This window comes from Capricornis sumatraensis, chromosome 1 (assembly GCF_032405125.1).
Source record: "Capricornis sumatraensis isolate serow.1 chromosome 1, serow.2, whole genome shotgun sequence".
In the NCBI taxonomy this organism is placed as follows: domain Eukaryota; kingdom Metazoa; phylum Chordata; class Mammalia; order Artiodactyla; family Bovidae; genus Capricornis; species Capricornis sumatraensis.
The window spans coordinates 87,307,325-87,327,016 of record NC_091069.1 but is presented as its reverse complement, the minus strand read 5'-3'; the positions used below and the strand labels follow the sequence as shown (position 1 = coordinate 87,327,016).

At 43.2% G+C, this 19,692-nt stretch overlaps 1 protein-coding gene across 1 annotated transcript in view; it reads left to right on the top strand.

The window, feature by feature from the left end:
* Window positions 1-19,692, top strand: part of CRIM1 (cysteine rich transmembrane BMP regulator 1) — a 208,434-nt gene that overhangs the window by 164,658 nt on the left and 24,084 nt on the right. Inside the window, exons 12-13 of the mRNA XM_068966792.1 lie at window positions 5,031-5,246; window positions 10,711-10,932. Of these exons, the coding sequence (XP_068822893.1) occupies window positions 5,031-5,246; window positions 10,711-10,932 (438 nt within the window). The remainder of the gene's footprint in view (window positions 1-5,030; window positions 5,247-10,710; window positions 10,933-19,692) is intronic.

The following is a 19,692-nucleotide window of genomic DNA, read 5'->3' as shown; positions in this document are numbered from 1 at the left end:
TACAGTGATTTTGGAGCCCAAAAAAATAAAGTCTGACACCATTTCCACTGTTTCCCCATCTATTTCCCATGAAGTGATGGGACTGGATGCCATGATCTTCATTTTCTGAATGTTGAGCTTTAGGCCAACTTTTTTACTGTCCTCTTTCACTTTCATCAAGAGGCTTTTTAGCTCCTCTTCACTTTCTGCCATAAGGGTGGTGTCATCTGCATATCTGAGGTTATTGATATTTCTCCCAGCAATCTTCATTCCAGCTTGTGTTTCTTCCAGTCCAGCGTTTCTCATGATGTACTCTGCATAGAAGTTAAATAAGCAGGGTGACAATATACAGCCGTGATGTACTCCTTTTCCTATTTGGAACCAGTCTGTTGTTCCATGTCCAGTTCTAACTGTTGCTTCCTGACCTGCATACAGATTTCTCAAGAGGCAGGTCAGGTGGTCTGGTATTCCCATCTCTTTCAGAATTTTCCACAGTTTATTGTGATCCACACAGTCCAAGGCTTTGGCAGAGTCAATAAAGCAGAAATAGATGTTTTTCTGGAACTCTCTTGCTTTTTCCATGATCCAGCAGATATTGGCAATTTGATCTCTAGTTCTCCTGCCTTTTCTAAAACCAGCTTGAACGTCAGGGAGTTCACGGTTCACGTATTGCTAAAGCCTGGCTTGGAGAATTTTGAGCATTACTTTACTAGCATGTGAGATGAGTGCAATTGTGCGGTAGTTTGAGCGTTCTTTGGCATTGCCTTTCTTTGGAATTGGAATGAAAACTGACCTTTTCCAGTCCTGTGGCCACTGCTGAGTTTTCCAAATTTGCTGGCATATTGAGTGCAGCACTTTCACAGCATCATCTTTCAGGATTTGAAACAGCTCAATTAAAATTCCATCACTTCCACTAGTTTTGTTTGTAGTGATGCTTTCTAAGGCCCACTTGACTTCACATTCCAAGATGTCTGGTTCTAGATTAGTGATCACATCATCATGGCTATCTTGGTCTTGAAGATCTTTTTTGTACAGTTCTTCTTTGTATTCTTGCCACCTCTTCTTAATATCTTCTGCTTCTGTTAGGCCCATACCATTTCTGTCCTTTATCGAGCCCATCTTTGCATGAAATGTTTCCTTGATATCTCTAATTTTCTTGAAGAGATCTCTAGTCTTTCCCAATCTGTTGTTTTCCTCTATTTCTTTGCACTGATCGCTGAGGAAGGCTTTCTTATCTCTTCTTGCTATTCTTTGGAACTCTGCATTTAGATGCCTATATCTTTCCTTTTCTCCTTTGCTTTTCGCCTCTCTTCTTTTCACAGCTATTTGTAAGGCTTCCTTAGACAGCCATTTTGCTTTCTTGCATTTCTTTTCCATGGGCATGGTCTTGATCCCTGTCTGCTGTACAATGTCACAAACCTCATTCCATAGTTCATCAGGCACTCTATCTATCAGATCTAGGCCCTTAAATCTATTTCTCACTTCCACTGTATAATCATAAGGGAGTTGATTTAGGTCACACCTGAATGGTCTAGCAGTTTTCCCTACTTTCTTCAATTTCAGTCTGAATTTGGTAATAAGGAGTTCATGATCTGAGCCACAGTCAGCTCCTGGTCTTGTTTTTGTTGACTGTATAGAGCTTCTCCATCTTTGGCTGCAAAGAATATAATCAATCTGATTTCGGTGTTGACCATCTGGTGATGTCCATGTGTAGTCTTCTATGTTGTTTGAAGAGGGTGTTTGCTATGACCAGTGCATTTTCTCGGCAAAACTGTGTTAGTCTTTGCCCTGCTTCATTCCACATTCCAAGGCCAAATTTGCCTGACTTAAAACTCCAGCCCTCCACTTTATGGATAGTGTATTGAGGCTGAATGTGTTAGTTTATTGGAGGGGCTTGGTGTTGATTTTATTCCATGAAAGTTTCTTATTTATAAAGTAATAATTGAGAGGGAGAGAATTACTGAAATCTGTGGCTATTGCTTTTTTTAATTCCTAACTGATAAGATATATGGCATTTTTGGCAAATGGAGATGTTTAGAGTGATCACATATCCAAAACATTTAAAATTATAATAATGCTCATCAAGATAAGTTAGTAGAACCAATTTATAATTCACAGTGCTCCAAATTATGGTTGTCCATAACAGTAATTATTACGATAATACCTCATCTAGTGCCTTACAAGCAAAGAGCTCAGCACAGTTTTATATTTATTAATTCTTCCACTAAGTGGAGGCTGCTGAGTTAGGGAAAAATAAACTCAGGCAGATTTTCAGACACAAAGATTAACTCTCTTAACCAAAGTAAAATAGTACATCAGAGAGATATGAAGTCTCCTGAGTCTTGCATCAGATTTCTTTTAAAGTTGAAATGTACTGTTTGGAGTAGTGATGGTATTTCCCCTGGTCAGTCCTGGTTCTGTATCTCTCTTTGCCTGTGCAGTAGGTACACTCAAGAACCTGAGACCTGGGCCATTGACAGCGAGGCAGGCTCAGCCTGGGAGGGAAGGTACCACACACTAGCACTTTGGTCTGCACCTGCTTTGCCTGCCAGGGTGGGAGTGGGCAGAGGGGCGCTGGAAGTCTTTTTCAGCCCTGAGATTCTACATACCTTGATAACTAAGGAAATTTCTAGGCAGCCTTCCTGCCCCTTTATTAGTGGGCCGGATGACAAAGTTTCTTTTGTTTCCCCTGGTTAAGCCAGATGTGCTGTGTATCAAAACTTTCCTGGTTCATGTTTTGCTAGTTAAATATGAAAAACCAGCAGCGTCTACTGAAACAGAAGATAAATGAACAAATCTAATGAGACAGAACTGATTTGACTCTTAGGGGAAAGAAAACTCATTTATTCCAGTGAAGACCCTCATGCTTTAGCTATGAGCATGAGAGTATAGAGTGTGGCCTGCATCTGGGTCTTTGCTAAAGTTGGTACTCAATGAAGAACTCTTAACTGGTGGAAATGCAAAGATATTACTGAGAACAGATGACTGACTTGAGCATGGAAAGTCAGTGAAACCAAATGTAGTTTTCTCTATTACAGAGAGATGAGAAGTTCTTATGCAAACATACACAGAATTATTGGTGTGTAATTGTGAATGAGTGACTAGCTAGATATGCACATACAAAAACATATAGGTATTGACATATATAGATGTGTAGGTATGTTTTCTTCCAAAAATCTTTAGTAAGTTGCCATGTATGGATCTTTCTGAATAGATACCCCAGCACTGATACATTCACGGACTCCTACTCCTACTTTAAAGAGTATTTTCTCCTATCTTCTATTCAAAGATCAGCTATTTTTCCTTCTGAGATAAGTGAGCAACCTCTGAACTCTTATGATAGAAGATTCACTAGATGATACGGTTTCTCAGATTTTTTTCCCCTATCTCTCTTGCCTTCTACCTTTTACTTTTTTCTACCTTTGAGTTTTTCTATCACATCTGGTCACTCATGTTTTGCCTTGAGGCACATGGATGTATATAGCAAAGGAAATCACAGAGTAAGGCACCTGCAGACACGTGTCATTTTTCATCTGACCATTTTCCCTAGTCGTCCACATTTAAAAGGGCAGCAACTCTCAACCCTCTGCAAGTCCTTTCCAAAGGGAGCCTCTCTCCAACATTAGTGCAGTGATACTCTTTGGAACAATTTTATCTTTTCCTGTAAGCCATGAGAAATGTACTTTTATCTCATACCAGCCCAATTTTTATTCTAATTATCTTCCTCTCTACTTCCCTCCTATACTAGAATGTCTGGCCCAGTTGTTTATGCACATAAGCGTTGGCTGATGTCAGTTTTCTGTGGTATGTACACTGGTCAAAGTTCCAGTCTTTACTAGCTCCCTGGAGACAAAGCTGTCTTAAAAGTTACCTTCTTAGCTGGACCTGAGCCCACACCACTTTATCTCCTCAGTATTGCTAACTCTCAGGCTGAACACTGCTTTGAAAGACACAGCCCATGAGTTCTTAGGAGATGTCAGCTCTGAGTATCTCTGCACAAACAGGGTAGTTCTTCTGGGGCCCGATCTCTGCTGAGCTCCAGGCATGAGCCCGCCGCAGTGTCTGCAGACGGCTGCTCCGCAGGGTTCCCCACTGTCAGCACCTTCTTGAAACGCCTGTTGTGTTTGGATGATATGAACACGGTTAATATCTTCATACTTCTCATTTCCCCAGCACAACTTCAGGGCAACTCCCAGTGCCTCTTGAGACATTTTCAGCATTAAATTCGCTCTCTATCATTATCATCTCACCAGGAGCTCCAAATCCCCCCTCCACTGGGGAAAAAGAGCTCATACTTGCCATCAACCTCTGAGCGTTTACCTCTCTTGATCATATCACCAAATGTTTAGTCTCAGGTGAGGTTTCACACTGTAAATTCTGAAAAAGCATTCCTGCTCACTGGGCTGACAGCTGGTCTATAGTGGGGTATGTCCTGCTTAACAGCAGGACTTATTTCTGAGCCTAAAAGGACTCAGGGCCCCAGAGATAATGAAGAGGATGAAGCACAAATCAGTTGGCAATTCTGTTTAATCTGTAGGCATATTCATGATGAAAAGAAGCATAAACTTAGGTTCAAATGCCTTGTCTCCCCTTAATATTCTGAGTTCTCAGTTTTGTCATAAGTAAAATAGGGTAACAGTACCTGTTCACACAGCTGGTGTAAGGAATAAACGAAGTAACACATGTCAAGTGCTAAACATGGAAACTGGACCATAGTGAGCATTCAGTTAGTGAGAGATATTTATTCTAGACAATCCTACTCATTCACAGACATCCCCTAAGAGGCTCCTGTTTCCTTCAGCAGTGAGAGTCCCTGTAATTTAATTGTCTCGACAGATTCTGTCATTCCATGTTGACAGGCTTGAACCATTTCTGAAGAATAGCCCTTCTGCCTTATGTTTCTGTGCATGGAATGTTTTCTCCCCTATCCTCTGGGTAGGAGCCACCAGTTCGTCTCCTCTGTCCCTCAAAGCCCACAGCACCGGGCTCTTCCCAAGCTGGTGAGACTGCAGCCGGGTCATTTCCTGTGTTTGGATCTTCTCGTTCCACAGATGACTTCGTGGTGCAGAAGCCAGAGCTCAGCACGCCCTCCATTTGCCACGCCCCTGGGGGAGAGTACTTTGTGGAGGGAGAAACGTGGCACATTGACACCTGTACCCAGTGCACTTGCCACAGCGGGCGGGTGCTGTGTGAGACGGAGGTGTGCCCGCCGCTGCTCTGCCAGAACCCCACACGCACCCAGGACTCCTGCTGTCCACAGTGCCCAGGTAACCGGCGCTGCGTCTCGGGGAGGCCCTGGGCAGGGAGGGCCGGGGCTACAGCCCGAGCCTCGCCATCCTGCAAGACCAGTGGGCCGAGTGGAGCCCCATGGGGTAACATACCAGGCCCAGTCACCAGCATCCCAGACAGAAGTGACCCAGGCAGCTGGCTTCCTAAATCCACTCCCTTCTGTCGATCACATGTTTATGCCATCAGTGTGCTTTGCACCAGAGGTGACTTTAAACAGTAACAGAAAATTGTTTCTTTCTACCTTTTTTTTCCCTTAACCCTAAATCTCAGACTCAAGAGTGTCCTGAGGCACCAAATTATTCCAAATGATTTTGCTATTGTGAAAAGTCATGTTTGTCATTACAAAATGTGAAGAGCGATTATTGATAAAAGAGTGTAAATTAAATTCTTTGAAAAATGTAAGATATATGTGTTTGATGAAGATACTTTGTTAAACAGAAGAATTGCTAAAATATGCATAGCACCCACATTTTCAAATCTGCAGTGGTGAAGATCCGAAAGTATTCAACGACCAGCACTGCATATGCACAAAGAGCACTATTGTTTTCTTTTTTTTTTCCAGTCCTCAGATAATCTGCCCTTAGCAGATGAATTTATAGTCATGTAACAAATACAATGAAATTTTGTCAGACTTTTTAAACATAAGTTGCTGATCTTGCAACTAAGGTAGCAATTCTAATTAATACCAGAATATATAACTTTTTTCCAGAAGGTACTTAGTTTGTATATGTATCATTACCAAGTAGCTAGCACACTAGTGTTGCTTTGCTGTTGCTCAGTCTTTTATCTTTTCAACTTAAATCAATAATCATTTATTTTCTAAATGTATATTCTTAGAGCATTTCTGCTCAGTAAAACATACAGCCTTGGATTTGATTAGTTTCTTTACATTGGATTGTCTAGTCAACCAACTGGAATCTATTATTCTGTCATTATATAACCAGCGTAGTTGATGTCCAAAATCTTCCTGGGTTCACACTGATGATATTTTTAATTGCATCAGATGAAATTGTAGGGATAGCCACATTTTTGCTGTTGTCATCATGCCCTGCTGCCTAGGTAGTATCTTAGTACCGAGTCTTTGGTGTAATTTTCAACCATGTTAATCTGAAAAGCTTAGTTAGTGTGACATCTTTTCTAGTATAATAGTTCAGATGTGTTATGTTGTTAGGACATACCCTGGAAATGACAGTGTTAGTCGCTTAGTTGTGTCCAACTCTTTGCAACCCCATGGACTTAGCCCACCAGGTTCTTCTGTCCATGGAATTCTCCAGGCAAGAATACTGGAGTAGGTAGCCATTCCCTTCTCCAGGGGTTCTTCCTGACCTAGGGAATCAAACTTGGGTCTCCTGCATTGCAGGCGGATTGTTTACCCTATATACCCTAGTCTCTGCTATATTATATAACATAACTCTTTTACTTGGATACAAACCCTACTAATGTTTCTGTGTTAATGTATGACCATGACTATTCCCATCCTCCTGATGAAAACTACTTTGAGTGGTCTTTTCAATGGTAATCATGAAGTTAAATCCATTTATAGCTTCATTTTACAAGTGCTTAGGGACTGCCTGAATTGAGCCATGGCGATCCTGGGGTTGATGAGAACAGACACAACTCCTGTCTTATGAAGCAATAATCCAGAAGAGCTGAACGGTCTAGTATTCCACCTTTAAGTAAATCACGACAGAGTGAGAGGAGTGCCTGGAAAGGAAAGCATTTGAAAAAAAGCACATGTAGGAACTTCCCTGGTGATCCAGTGGCCAAGACTCCATGCTCCGAATGCAGGGGGCCCAGGTTCCTCCCCGGTCAGCGAACTAGCTCCCAGATGCCACAGCTACTTTCAAGTGTAGCCAAATAAATAAATATTTTTTAAAAAATAAGTTTAAAAAGCACATGTAACCTAGGAAGCTTTAGCTAAAGTGAGAAGTACCTCAGTTGCTGCCCATCTTAGGATCTGAGAAGAAATACAGAGGTTGGTTTAGGGGACAGGACATCTCCACGACCACTGGCCCAGATTTAACCTCTAACTGGACTCAGGTTCAGCCCAGGCAAAGAACAAGAGGTCCCTAGAAATGGGACTCCTTTGTGTGCTAAGGACTGATTTCTTAGAGCCAGGCCTCAAGGTCAGTGCACATGAGCAGAGGCCCTGCCGATTCTACCAGGAAATGGGAAGAAGCACCCCCTGTATACCTGGCTTTGACCTCTCCTTTATTAATGTATGCCTAGGTGACTCTTCCTTTCATTGCATATAACTTGAGGGATACTTCAATGATACCCTTTATCGTAAATGTTAAGACTTTGTTTCCTAGCTCAGTATTCCAAAGGCTACACTTAACATCTGTGAATAAGCATGTCCCTGGAATGATCTTATATTTTAAAATCAGTCACCTACCCCATCATTGAGCTTTCAGAACTTTCCATTCATAGTTGTGTTGCAGTGATAAAAAGTCTTAAAATTCAAACCATCGCTTTCTTCACCTCCCAGTGAAGGTCGACAGCAACACTGATCAATGGAGTACTTCACATCTAGAAGAATGCCTTCTCTAATCTTAGGATCATGTCCTGCTGAGTCACTTCAGTTGTGTCCAACTGTTTGCGACCATGCAGACTATAGCCCTCCAGGCTCCTCTCTCCCTGGGATTCTCTGGGCAAGAATACTGGAGGGGGTTGCCATACCCTCCTCCAGGGGTCTTCCTGACTCAAGAGATCAAACCTCATCTCTAACATCTCCTGCATTGGCAAGTGGATTCTTAACCACTACTGCCACCTGGGAAGCCCAGTCTTAGGATACTTTTATTGTAATATTGCCCCAAAATGATATATAGGTAATAAAACTAGAAGAATTGCATCCCTGTAGTGATTGGGTCACCTTGGATGCTTGGTCGGTCCCTCTGTCCCTAACTTACACTCTCATCTGGCCTGGTTTAGAACAAGGTCTAGAAGTGGACTCATGAAGAAGGATTGAGCATCCCTGTAGGTGACGATAAAGGGAGAAAATAGAAGAGCACTTCTTTCTTTTTCACGCTTTTAAAGTTCTCTTTCATTTTTGATATTTTAAAGTTGCAGAGAAGCATAGCACAGAAGAGAGAGGGAGCTGGAATAGAAATAAAAAGAATGAATGAACGCCAGTGAAAGAACTGGTAAAAAACAGAATAAGTTAACACACTATTGACTGGGGGATTTTTGTAGAAACTAACGCCTATGGCCAGCAATTTGTTATGTAAGTGAATATTGAAACATCTCCAGTCAATAATATTTGGGTCACAGAAAACATACTTATATATCTGTAGTCAGTAACTTGTTAATATTTGGAATCAGAGGTATAAGAAGGGGTTCTCCTTTCTTCCTAAAAATGGAAAGATGCCCAACAAAGGAAGATACCGTGGGCAAGATACCAGATGACAGCTTCATCAGGGTTCACGTAGTCTCCTGCCCTTGGGGCAGACGCTTCCCATCTCAGCTTGCAGGTCTCACTCCAGCTCTGCGGGCACACCCCTGTGTCCCCTGAGGTCCCCTCCAGACTGTAGGATATTCGTTTCAGCTGCTAGTTCATGACTTCATCACTGCTTCCTCGTCTGAGTTTTCAGATACCAGGTTGGGTGTTGCTTGCAAGAGCTAAGCTGTCATAACCCACAGAAACCTCATGCCCGCCTGCAGAACCTCATGTAGACTAGTGTGAGTTGCCCTGATTGCCAGCCAAATCAAAATTTAACGTCAGTCAGTCTCTTAAAGAGAACTTAGCCCTCAACATGGATGACCCAGAAAAGGTCCCTGAGAAAGCAGTCCCATCTTCCCATCTTTAACTCACATGCATGTGATCCAGTTTTCCTAAAACTGAACCTGGAACACTTTTGCAGCAGTGGAAACCAGTGGCTGTTCTTTCTCTGTCACTGCCTTCAGGACTGACAGTAGGAGATACAGTTACACAATTTGGTCTCAGAGCCCAAAACAAAGCAGCTACCCCACTTCTCATAGAGACTCTCCTTATCCAGCCAAACTTGTTGCTGGAGAGTGTATTCATGAGGGGAACAGAAAGTGGAACACTGAGAGCTTCTACAAGACTGTGATCACTACATGTTTATTACAGAGCAGACTTAATAAAGTTGATTCTGAGAAGAACAGATGATACTTCTGTCCCTGTGTCCACTGAGAAAATGGGATTCTCTTCAAGAATTGCTGGGTGGAACCATCCTGTCTCGTCTAGACTCTCAAGTGCAGAAGTGGTTAAAAGTGCTCTCTTGTCGGTGACATTTCTCAACCAGGAACCTCACCAACTTGTACTTTGCTTTGTTATAGCCCATCAGCTTTCTGCTTGAGTTAACAATTCTCAAGTCATTTCAGTGAATGCTGAGACCCAAAGAGATATCCGGGGTTTTCTGGCAACGTTCTTTTCTGTTAAGTTGTTGCAAGCTTTCGAGACCCTCTGGTCTGTCTGTACGTAGGGAAAACATACAAGACTTGCAGCTAGCTTCTCTGTAGGTACGTCCTCAGGAGTTACTACATTCCACATCACCTTTTAGCCATTTATGTGAATGCCTGAACATTGAACTGTCACATGAGGTTTAGAAGTCGGTTTGGGTGTTGGTTGGCTAGGACTGCATGGGGCTGCAAATAGGAGAAAACCCAGCTCAGTTTTTAAACAAGTAGAGGTTTCTTTTCCATGCATTATGGGAAGCTTGGAGCCAGATGTTGACCACATTGATTTAGTATCTTAGTGATAGCAAGGCCTCTCTTTTACAGGTATGAGAAGGATATTACAGCTACAGGCCACAGGCTCATAGTCAAGGCTGGAAGGTTAAGGGTCGCTTTACGTCTGCCCTTCTTTTAAGGAAGGGGCAGCTGGGACTTCTCTCATGGTCCATAGGTTAAGACCCCACGCCCACTGCAGGGGGGCTCAGGTTCAGTCCTTGGTCGAGGAACTAAGATCTCACATACCACATGATGTGGCCACAAACACAAAAATAAAAATATTTAAGAAAAAGGGGGATGCGAAAGCTTCCCCAGGTCCCCTGATTACCAGTAAATCCATTAGCCACAGCTTAGTGACAGCTGCCCCTAGTTGTGCGGGAGGCTAGAAAAGGAAGGAACAGATTGTTCCACCTGACGTATCAACCTTGTGGTCCAAGTCCTCAGCCACCCCACCTCCCGTCCCCCAAATCAGGATTTTGTCATGCTAAGGAGAAAAGAGAGCATGGATGTTGTGCAAACAACTAACAGAATCTCTGCAACAGACCTTTTGTGTCTGTTGTTTTGCTTAAAAACCCCAGACCTGGTCCGAGTCAGACACACTCTTTCGTTCCTGAGTCTGTTTTAAGGAGACACACGAATGCCTGGTGGGCGAGCGTGCTTTGTGTGGGGCAGAGTGAAGCTCGCTGTGTTGCACAGTGGGTGCCCTGCAGCATCTTCTTTCCCCTACTGACCTTCTGTTCACTTTTGCAGATGAACCTCTCCAGCCTTCCTCATCCCACAATGACAGTGTGCCTAGTTACTGCAAAAACGATGAAGGGGATATATTCCTGGCAGCTGAGTCCTGGAAACCCGACGTGTGTACCAGCTGCGTGTGCCTGGATAGCGTCATTAGCTGTTACTCTGAGTCTTGCCCTTCTGTATCCTGTGAAAGACCTGTGTTGAGAAAAGGCCAGTGTTGTCCCTACTGCATAGGTAAGACCAAGAAAAAAAGTCCTTTCTCTTGCCCAGAGACCACTAATTCTCTATTGACAGCTATATGCGTAGATCAGTTAGTAATTGTGAAATCTGTTTTTCTGGTTGACACACCACACAGACCCAGTGTAGGTCACAACAGGAGGAGCAAAGATGTGAAAGGTGTATTCCCGAGGTAAAACGTGTGGAGAGTACAGAAGTGCTTTCTGAGGATATCATAGTGTTATAGTGCTGTCAGGTTCTTCTGGGCTCCTTTGGCTTTTGGGGATTTTCAGTATTAGAGTTAGAACTCTCTTCCTTCACCCTATTATTGACTGTGGTCTTTTTGTCCACACAGAACCACCATGTCTCATATCAGAGTACACTTAGTGCCTGAAGCTTGCCACTACCTTAAGATCAGCCAAATACCAGATACTGATTTAATCTCCCAGTTCTCCCTGTCTGCTAACACTTAATTGATCCTATTTAGACCATGCGGTTGTCCGTGTTGAGGGCTTAGGGACCCAGAATGAGGCCTATGTCACTGTCAGAGCCCTCTCCTTCATGTGACCCACGGGGATGCGTCTTACGATCAGAGGACATACGTATATTAGCCCCTGACATCTATACCAAAACTGGTCCTATGCACACAAGCCAGATGCTGTTCTGGAGTCCCGAAGGTGAGGCTCAGACAGCTGGCAGCTCTAATACAAGCACAGTCCCTCCCAAGGCTCTCACGCTCTCTGATTGCTTCTGTCTCAAGTAAAACTCATAAAGTCAAGTGAAAGACAATGACGTATCTCAGTCCAGCTGTGAACCTATAATCAAAGTTAGCAGGTGAAAAATTAGGCAAGCTGTATTAATGGCAGGCATCATGCATTTATTGTTGAAGATATTTGCATGCTTTCTAGATGCAAGTCAGTGCATATATGTGGTAAATGCGTGAGGAGGAGCAGAAGTCCTCTGTCCACAGGACTTTGTAGCAGCCTGTGTAGATGAGTCAGTAAATGGAGCTCAGGTGCCCTCCGGCCACCACGCAAGCTTCTCAGGATAGCTCCTCTGGCCACTCTGTGGGGTCACTCCCAACACAGTTTCTGGTCTCAGGAATTTTACAGAGCTTGATTTTCTCAGTGTCATGGTTAGGGAATGTGTGAAAATGGATTCTCTTCTTTTCATAGGGTGACTGTCTATCCAGTTTATTCTTTAAACTGTGCTTTTTGTGAGTGAAGTGGGGACTGTTCATAATTTTGATGGGACCATGCCTCTAGACCAGGAGTGTCCCAAGCCAGTGGGGACCTATGGTTGCCCCACCTCTTAGTGACAGGGATGTTAGATCTGCTATAATACCTATAAGCTTTGTAGCTTGTAAGCAGATGCCAAAAATGTATCAAGGCATCCATCCAGCTTACTGCTATATATCTTCTCAGAGAGTTGACTGGCATTCATCTTGTTAAAAATGGCATAGCCTTTGATAAGATCTGAATGAAAAGTGTAACCAGGTCACTATTTCAGACCAGGGCATTGGTAGAGGGGGCGGAAATGTACAGCCAGGACCAACATATTGAAATACCAAAACTTCTGTCCTAAGGAGACAATTTATAAATCAACCAGGAGTACTTGGATCATAGTTGGAAACCAGCCCCCAGGAAACCTGAGAATTCTGTAACCTTCAGAGGAAAAACCTAGCTGCGAATTTCTCATGTGTTGAAATGCTCTGAATTTTTTTTTTTTAAGATAAAAAAGTTCCTGTTGTGTTTTGCTGCTTAATTGGTGAATATGTGATTAGTAAGCTGCTCAACTAATTAATGTGTTTCCATGTGATAGTAGTAAATCACTTTCCTGTCTCACAAAACCAGTTTAACAAATTGATACTTATGGAAAGGAACCTGCATATCCTAGTATTCTGTGTTCTTTGTCTTTTTTTTTTTTTTTTGCTTTCATATTTTCCTCTTCCAATTCCTGCATCTAGACTGTACATTCTTCTTTAGTGTGGGGAGGAAAATACCAGTTTGGCCTCAATTTGTGATTTTGATTTCAAATTAGATTATAAGCACTTTCACTAAATTGTGGTTCACATAAACTCATAATGACAGAGTAGAAATTTTGATTCTGTTACAACAATCCCCACCCCCACCCCACCCCCACTGCCCCAGCCACATTGATGCAGGTATAACTGTATTATATAAACCTATGAGGTATCCTCTGCCGAACGTATTGGGGATCTTTAACAGCTGATGAGTAATACTGTGTGCTGTTATCCTCACATTCATCTTAATTGCTACGTACATGTTTTATTTCTGAAATAGTCATTGTTGTTATCATTTAGTTGCCAAGTCATGTCCAACTCTGCAACGCTGTGTTGGACTGTAGCCCACCAGGCTCCTCTGTCCATGGGATTCCAACAGGCAAGAACACTGGAGTGGGTTACCATTTCCTACTTCTCCAACCCAGGGATGGAACCCAGCTCTCCTGCTTGTTAATCCAAGCAGATTCTTTACCACTGAGGCATCTGGGAGGCCTTGAAATGGTCATTAGGAGCCTCTGTATGCATTATGCTACTGCTGCTGCTAAGCCACTTCAGTCGTGTCTGACTCTGTGCAACCCCATAGACGGCAGCCCGCCAGACTCCCCTGTCCCTGGGATTCTCCAGGCAAGAACACTGGAGTGGGTTGCCATTTCCTTCTCCAATGCATGAAAGTGAAAAGTGAAAGTGAAGTCACTCAGTCGTGTCCGACCCTCAGTGACCCCATGGACTGCAGCCCACCAGGCTACTCCGCCCATGGGATTTTCCAGGCAAGAGTACTGGAGTGGGGTGCCATTGCCTTCTCCAATGCATGAAAGTGAAAAGTGAAAGTGAAGTCGCTCAGTCGTGTCCGACCCTCAGCGACCCCATGGACTGCAGCCCACCAGGCTCCTCCGCCCATGGGATTTTCCAGGCAAGAGGACTGGAGTGGGGTGCCACTGCCTTCTCCGCTGTATGCGTCATACTTCCTTGCAATTAGCCTTTCAGATTGGGCTTCATTCTTCCTCCCAGCTAATATTCAAGCATATGAAGTCAAATTCAGTTCATGACTGCGATATGAGGATTTTCTGACCCTCCAATGGCACCCCGCTCCAGTACTCTTGCCTGGAAAATCCCATGGATGGAGGAGCCTGGTAGGCTGCAGTCCATGGGGTTGCTAAGAGTTGGACACAGCTGAGCAACTTCACTTTCACTTTCATGCATTGGAGAAGGAAATGGCAACCCACTCCAGTGTTCTTGCCTGGAGAATCCCAGGGACGGGGGAGCCGTCTATGGGGTCGCACAGAGTCGGACACGACTGAAGCGACTTAGCAGCAGCAGCAGTTTGCTCCCTTCACCTCTACAGACTTCTTCTCTTGTCAGCTTCCCATCAGCATGGTCCCTCTGTAAGGGCACCAAGCCTGGGCAGCCGTAGCACGCCTGTGGGCAGTTGTCAGCTCTGCCCCACTGGCAAAGCCTGCGTCCCCATCCACATCATCAAGCAAAGGGAAAAAGTGGGAAGGCCATCATTCTGCGTGTCCTAAAGCTCCGGATGGCCTCTCAGCAGGCTCCAAGGACCAGTTCTTTCATTGTCTCCTGTCCTAGGCTTTCTCAGTGTGAACCCAGCTCCATGTTAACCCAGGCAGTCTGTTCCCGGGGTCGTGTGTACCTCCGCCAAGCCTGCAGCGCTGACCTCACCGTGGCTGCAGATGACCTCCCTGGGTGCATTTTCTTCCAAATCAATCAAATATAGATTTCTAAAAAACCGGATACCTGCCTTTGATCTGACTTCTTTTTTTAGTGATAAAACCTCTGAAGAAAAGTGTTCTTGCTTTCATCTTGTAAAGTAGCCTTTTTCTTACCACAAGAGAACTGAAAAGGGTGATCCTGCTAAACATAGCATTATTACAAATGTTTGGTGTTCCTTTCAGATAAATTATCAAGTCACTAAAGTGCAATGATAATGCTTCTCTCTAATGTGTGAAGGCCTCATATTATGTGTGCTAATTTAATAGAATGTGTAATACACACATAATTAATAGGATTGATGATTAATTTTGAAAAGTGAACAGCTTTGTCTAATTACTTATAATACCCATCATTAAGGAATTCATCTTTGTACTGGAAAGAAGCTAAGTAGTAATTACCCAATCATTTTAATGGAACATCTTCAGATTCTTGAATTTTTTCTATTCCAGCTTCCTACACAAATACAGACAAACTTAGATTTTATTCTCATAGGCTTTTTGACTGTCATGATGGCTTAAAGAAAGGAGAATGAGAATCAAGAGGTGACTTGAATGTAGCTCAGGTGGGGATAAAAGGCCTGGTGGGAATTTTAATGTGTGATGGCAGATTTGACGCATGGTTTGTTAGAAACAGCAGATGCCTTCTCCATGTCAGACTTGCAAGGTAGCATCTGGGGCCTTATCACTGACTACATGCTACGTGCCTTTTTGGATACTTGCTGAAGAAAAAAATTATTTCAGTGCTTCAGTGATATCTTTATCCCATCACTGCTAAAGGCCAGCAGGTGGTGTACCACCAGCACTTCCTGTGCCTGAGGGGACGCTTGTCCTGACACATCACCATTGCTCCGATGTCTGTGTTGGTGATGCTTCTGCCAAGGGCCACACTAGCATCTTCTGTCGGCAACCCAGCAGATCTGCACCATGTCCAGGAGCACAGTCATTCCTGAATGTTATATTCACAACTATTATATTTGCATTATGTAATATAAAATGTTATAAAATTGACAGTATCTATTACCATAGATATTACCTGTAATATTATAAAATATTATAAAGAAAGGGCAGTACATTGATCATAAAGATCTTTCTTCATTTAATGTTTGGGGTCTTCAAGCCCATATCACTGCTGCGTCATACCTGATGACTTTGGAAATGTAGATGTTCAGGTTTCCCCCCGACCCCCGACCAGATGAGGAGCTGAATAAGCAACTCTTGTGTGGGCCAAGTCATAAGTATGACTCAGTGCATAGAATGCAGTAAGTCCCCAGCATATGAACCTTGAAGCTGCAAACTTTCAAAGATGAAAACACGCACTCGCATGTTCAGTCACGTCAGTTAGTTTGCATGTCTGGCACACATTGTCACATTCATGTATCCTCTGCAGGTGGCTGTGTTCTTGTGTGCTTGACTGTATAGGACTGTAGAGAGTACAGTAGTACAGTGTCTTCATTTCAAGCCCAGGATGTCCAAAAACAAGCATAAAAGCAGCAGTGATGTAGCTGGCACTGTAGTGTACTTGTGAAGGTAGTGTACTATAAGATTAAAAATGTTTTCTCTGTTTCTTTGTGTCTGTTTTGTATGTGTTATTTGTGTAAAAAGTATTATAAACCCATTACGGTATAGTACTGTATGCATCTTAGTTGCTCAGTCGTGTCTGACTCTTTTGCCACCGCATGGACTGTAACCCACCAGACTCCTTTGTCCAAGGGATTTCCCAGGCAAGAATAATGAAGTGGGTTGCCATTTCCTTCTTCAGAGAATCTTCCCGACCCAGGGATCAAACCCAAGTCTGCTGTGTCTCCTGCATTGCATATGAATTCTTTACCTGCAAAGCCATCAGGGAAGGCTATTTAGCCGATTGTGTTAGTTGGCTGCCTAGGCTAACTTTGTTGGACTGATGAACAGATTAGACTTCGAATGTGCTCTCGGAATGGAACTCGTCCATATGTACGGGACTTGCTGAATTGTCTTGAAACTTAGCATTTGGCAAGCATTTTTATTTATTTATAGCTGTATGTTATTTTATAAAATATATGAGGTCAGATACTTAGAGCCAAGTTTGTTGGCTGGAAATCCCTGAGTCACTGCATCTTTCTCATTTAAGTTTTTGTCAAATGTTTAGTTATTTGGGGAGGATAGTCATTTTTCTTTTGTGTGTGAGTCTACACACACACATACTTATTTCATAATTTGATGTGAACAAAGTTATATTCTGATTACATGTCTTCAAGTTATCAGTATCGTTTAAGGGTCTTTAAGTATCTCGTATCTTTAAGGATCTGTGAAAATGAGTTCTGGTATAGATGGTACATGAAAAAGTGGTTTTCTTGTGGGTTGTATCAAAACATCTGTCTGATTAGAGATTAGCTACTTTTGTGTTTTTATATGTCTTATATTAACATTTGAGTTGGAGCTTTCAAGTGGAGTCCAGCTGTCTTGGCACTCAGTTGTACTGGGTCATTATATTTCTTCTCCACAGTGATCTTAACTAGCAAATGATTAATAATATTTCTGCTTGGTAAGGAGACTTACTAAGACTTACAACTTGGTAATGACTGCACTTTATATCAGTCTATCATACTACACTCTTTTTTGCCTAGATTTATGTTTATTTGTTTAGGTATCTTTTCTTAGAGATAAATATAAATGCTGTCTATTTGGAACATCTATTGATTATTGTGTATTTAACTCAGCCCAAGAACCAAACAGGAAATAGTTAATACAGCGTCCAGATGGGGAAACAGTGGAAACAGTGTCAGACTTTATTTTTTTGGGTTCCAGAATCACTGCAGATAGTGACTGCAGCCATGAAATTAAAAGATGCTTACTCCTTGGAAGAAAAGTTATGACCAACCTAGATAGTATATTCAAAAGCAGAGACATTACTTTGCCAACTAAGGTCCGTCTAGTCAAGGCTATGGTTTTTCCTGTGGTCATGTATGGATGTGAGAGTTGGACTGTGAAGAAGGCCGAGCGCCGAAGAATTGATGCTTTTGAACTGTGGTGTTGGACAAGACTCTTGAGAGTCCCTTGGACTGCAAGGAGATCCAACCAGTCCATTCTGAAGGAGATCAGTCCTGGGATTTCTTTGGATGGAATGATGCTAAAGCTGAAGCTCCAGTACTTTGGCCACCTCATGAGAAGAGTTGACTCATTGGAAAAGACTCTGATGCTGGGAGGGATTGGGGGCAGGAGGAGAAGGGGACGACCGAGGATGAGATGGCTGGATGGCATCACTGACTTGATGGACGTGAGTCTGAGTGAACTCCGGGAGATGGTGATGGAGAGGGAGCCCTAGCGTGCTGCGACTCATGGGGTTGCAAGGAGTTGGACATGACTGAGCGACTGAACTGAACTGAAGATATACAATCCATAGGACTAAATGTTGTGCATTTTTAAGCCATCATGTTATAATACTAGCATCTTCATTGGAACACTTTTCACAGCTATTTCTCCAATATGTTTTCCTAAAATTAAAAACTTCCAAGTGTTGGGAAGAGAATGTACTTTAAAGCCAAGGTGTTATGACCCCATCTCTGGCATATTCTACCTGTAGGTCTTGGTGATAAGACATAACTGTAGGTCAGTTTTCTCATCTGTAAGATGAGAATAATAATATTATTCTGTACTTCACTAAAGTTCTGTGAAAATTAAGTGATATATATATGTGCATGCATGCTTAGTCACTCCGTCGTCTCTGACTTCTTTCTGACCCCATGGACTGTAGCCCATATAGGATTTTCCAGGCAAGAATAATGGTGTGGGTAGCCATTCGCTTCCCCAGGGAATCGTCCCCATCCAAGAATCGAACCTGGGTCTCCTGCATTGCAGGCAGATTCTTTATTGTCTGAGCCACCATTATGAACAATCCATACATATGTGAAGTCTGTTTGTTGTTCAGTCGTGTCCATCTCTTTGAGACCCCATGGACTGTAGCCTGCCAGGCTCCTCTGTCCATGGAATTCTCCAGGCAAGAATACTGGAGTGGTTAGCCATTCCCTTCCCTAGGGGATCTTCCTGACCCAGGGATCAAACTCAGACCTGCACTGCAGGCGGATTCTTTACCATTTGAGTCACCAGAGAGCCCAGTGTGTGAAAGCTCCTTAAAATGGTGAAGAGGATATGGATATATATTGGCTCAGAGTTACAGCTCTTTGAACACATGGTGCACCTGACCTAGGTGGCAGACACCACAGGGACTCTTCATATCTCACTTTAAGTACAGCACCCACCTTTCTGCAAGAGAAACTGGATATCGCATCCCAGTGATGAATTTCTGAAGGACGCAACTATCTGAGAAAACACCTTGGTGATATACTTCATCCTTCACACTTCTAGCTTAAATAGCCCATGGTGCCCTCAGTCACCTTATCATGACCCCAGTGGAAGCAGCGTGGTATCTGCAGGTTTGTTTTGCAGCTGGGTGGTAGCAGTGCCTGGCCTCCAGGCCTCAGAGCTTCACTTTCCTTCCATGCCTCTGGACATCGCACAGAAGAGAGAGGGAGCTCCTTTATTTTTCTGTTTGCACTGAGAGGCTAGTCCCATTTGAGGAGTCCATGGGACTCATTGTACAGCATCCACTGTGATTCCTGGAAGCAAAGGATGTGGTGTTTACTATCAGGGGAGGCACCCAAGTGCTTCCTGCATGTTCTTCAGAGCTCTAGCTCCCTGGGGCCCCTGCTTTGCAACCCCAGTGGTCACAGACAGTGCCGAGTGATTTGAGCAAAAGGAAAGCGGGATGCTTTTCTGTGTATTGTTTGGAGGGTGTAAGACGGATAACATTCGGTTGTCATGCACTATACTAACTTTGGAACTGGTCTAAAGTTGTCGTGACAAAAATAAACAGGGTTTGATTTCAGTTTGTTTAGATCGTGCCCTCCACCCTAGGAAGCATCTCATCTTGCTTATCCCATAGGCAGCTTTCCCCTCTCACTTCTGTATCCTTTCCAGGCCCCTGGCTGTGTAAATAGAAATTCAAGTTGTTCTGGTTAACTTGGGGGAAACTTCTGAGTGGCATGTCTTTATCTG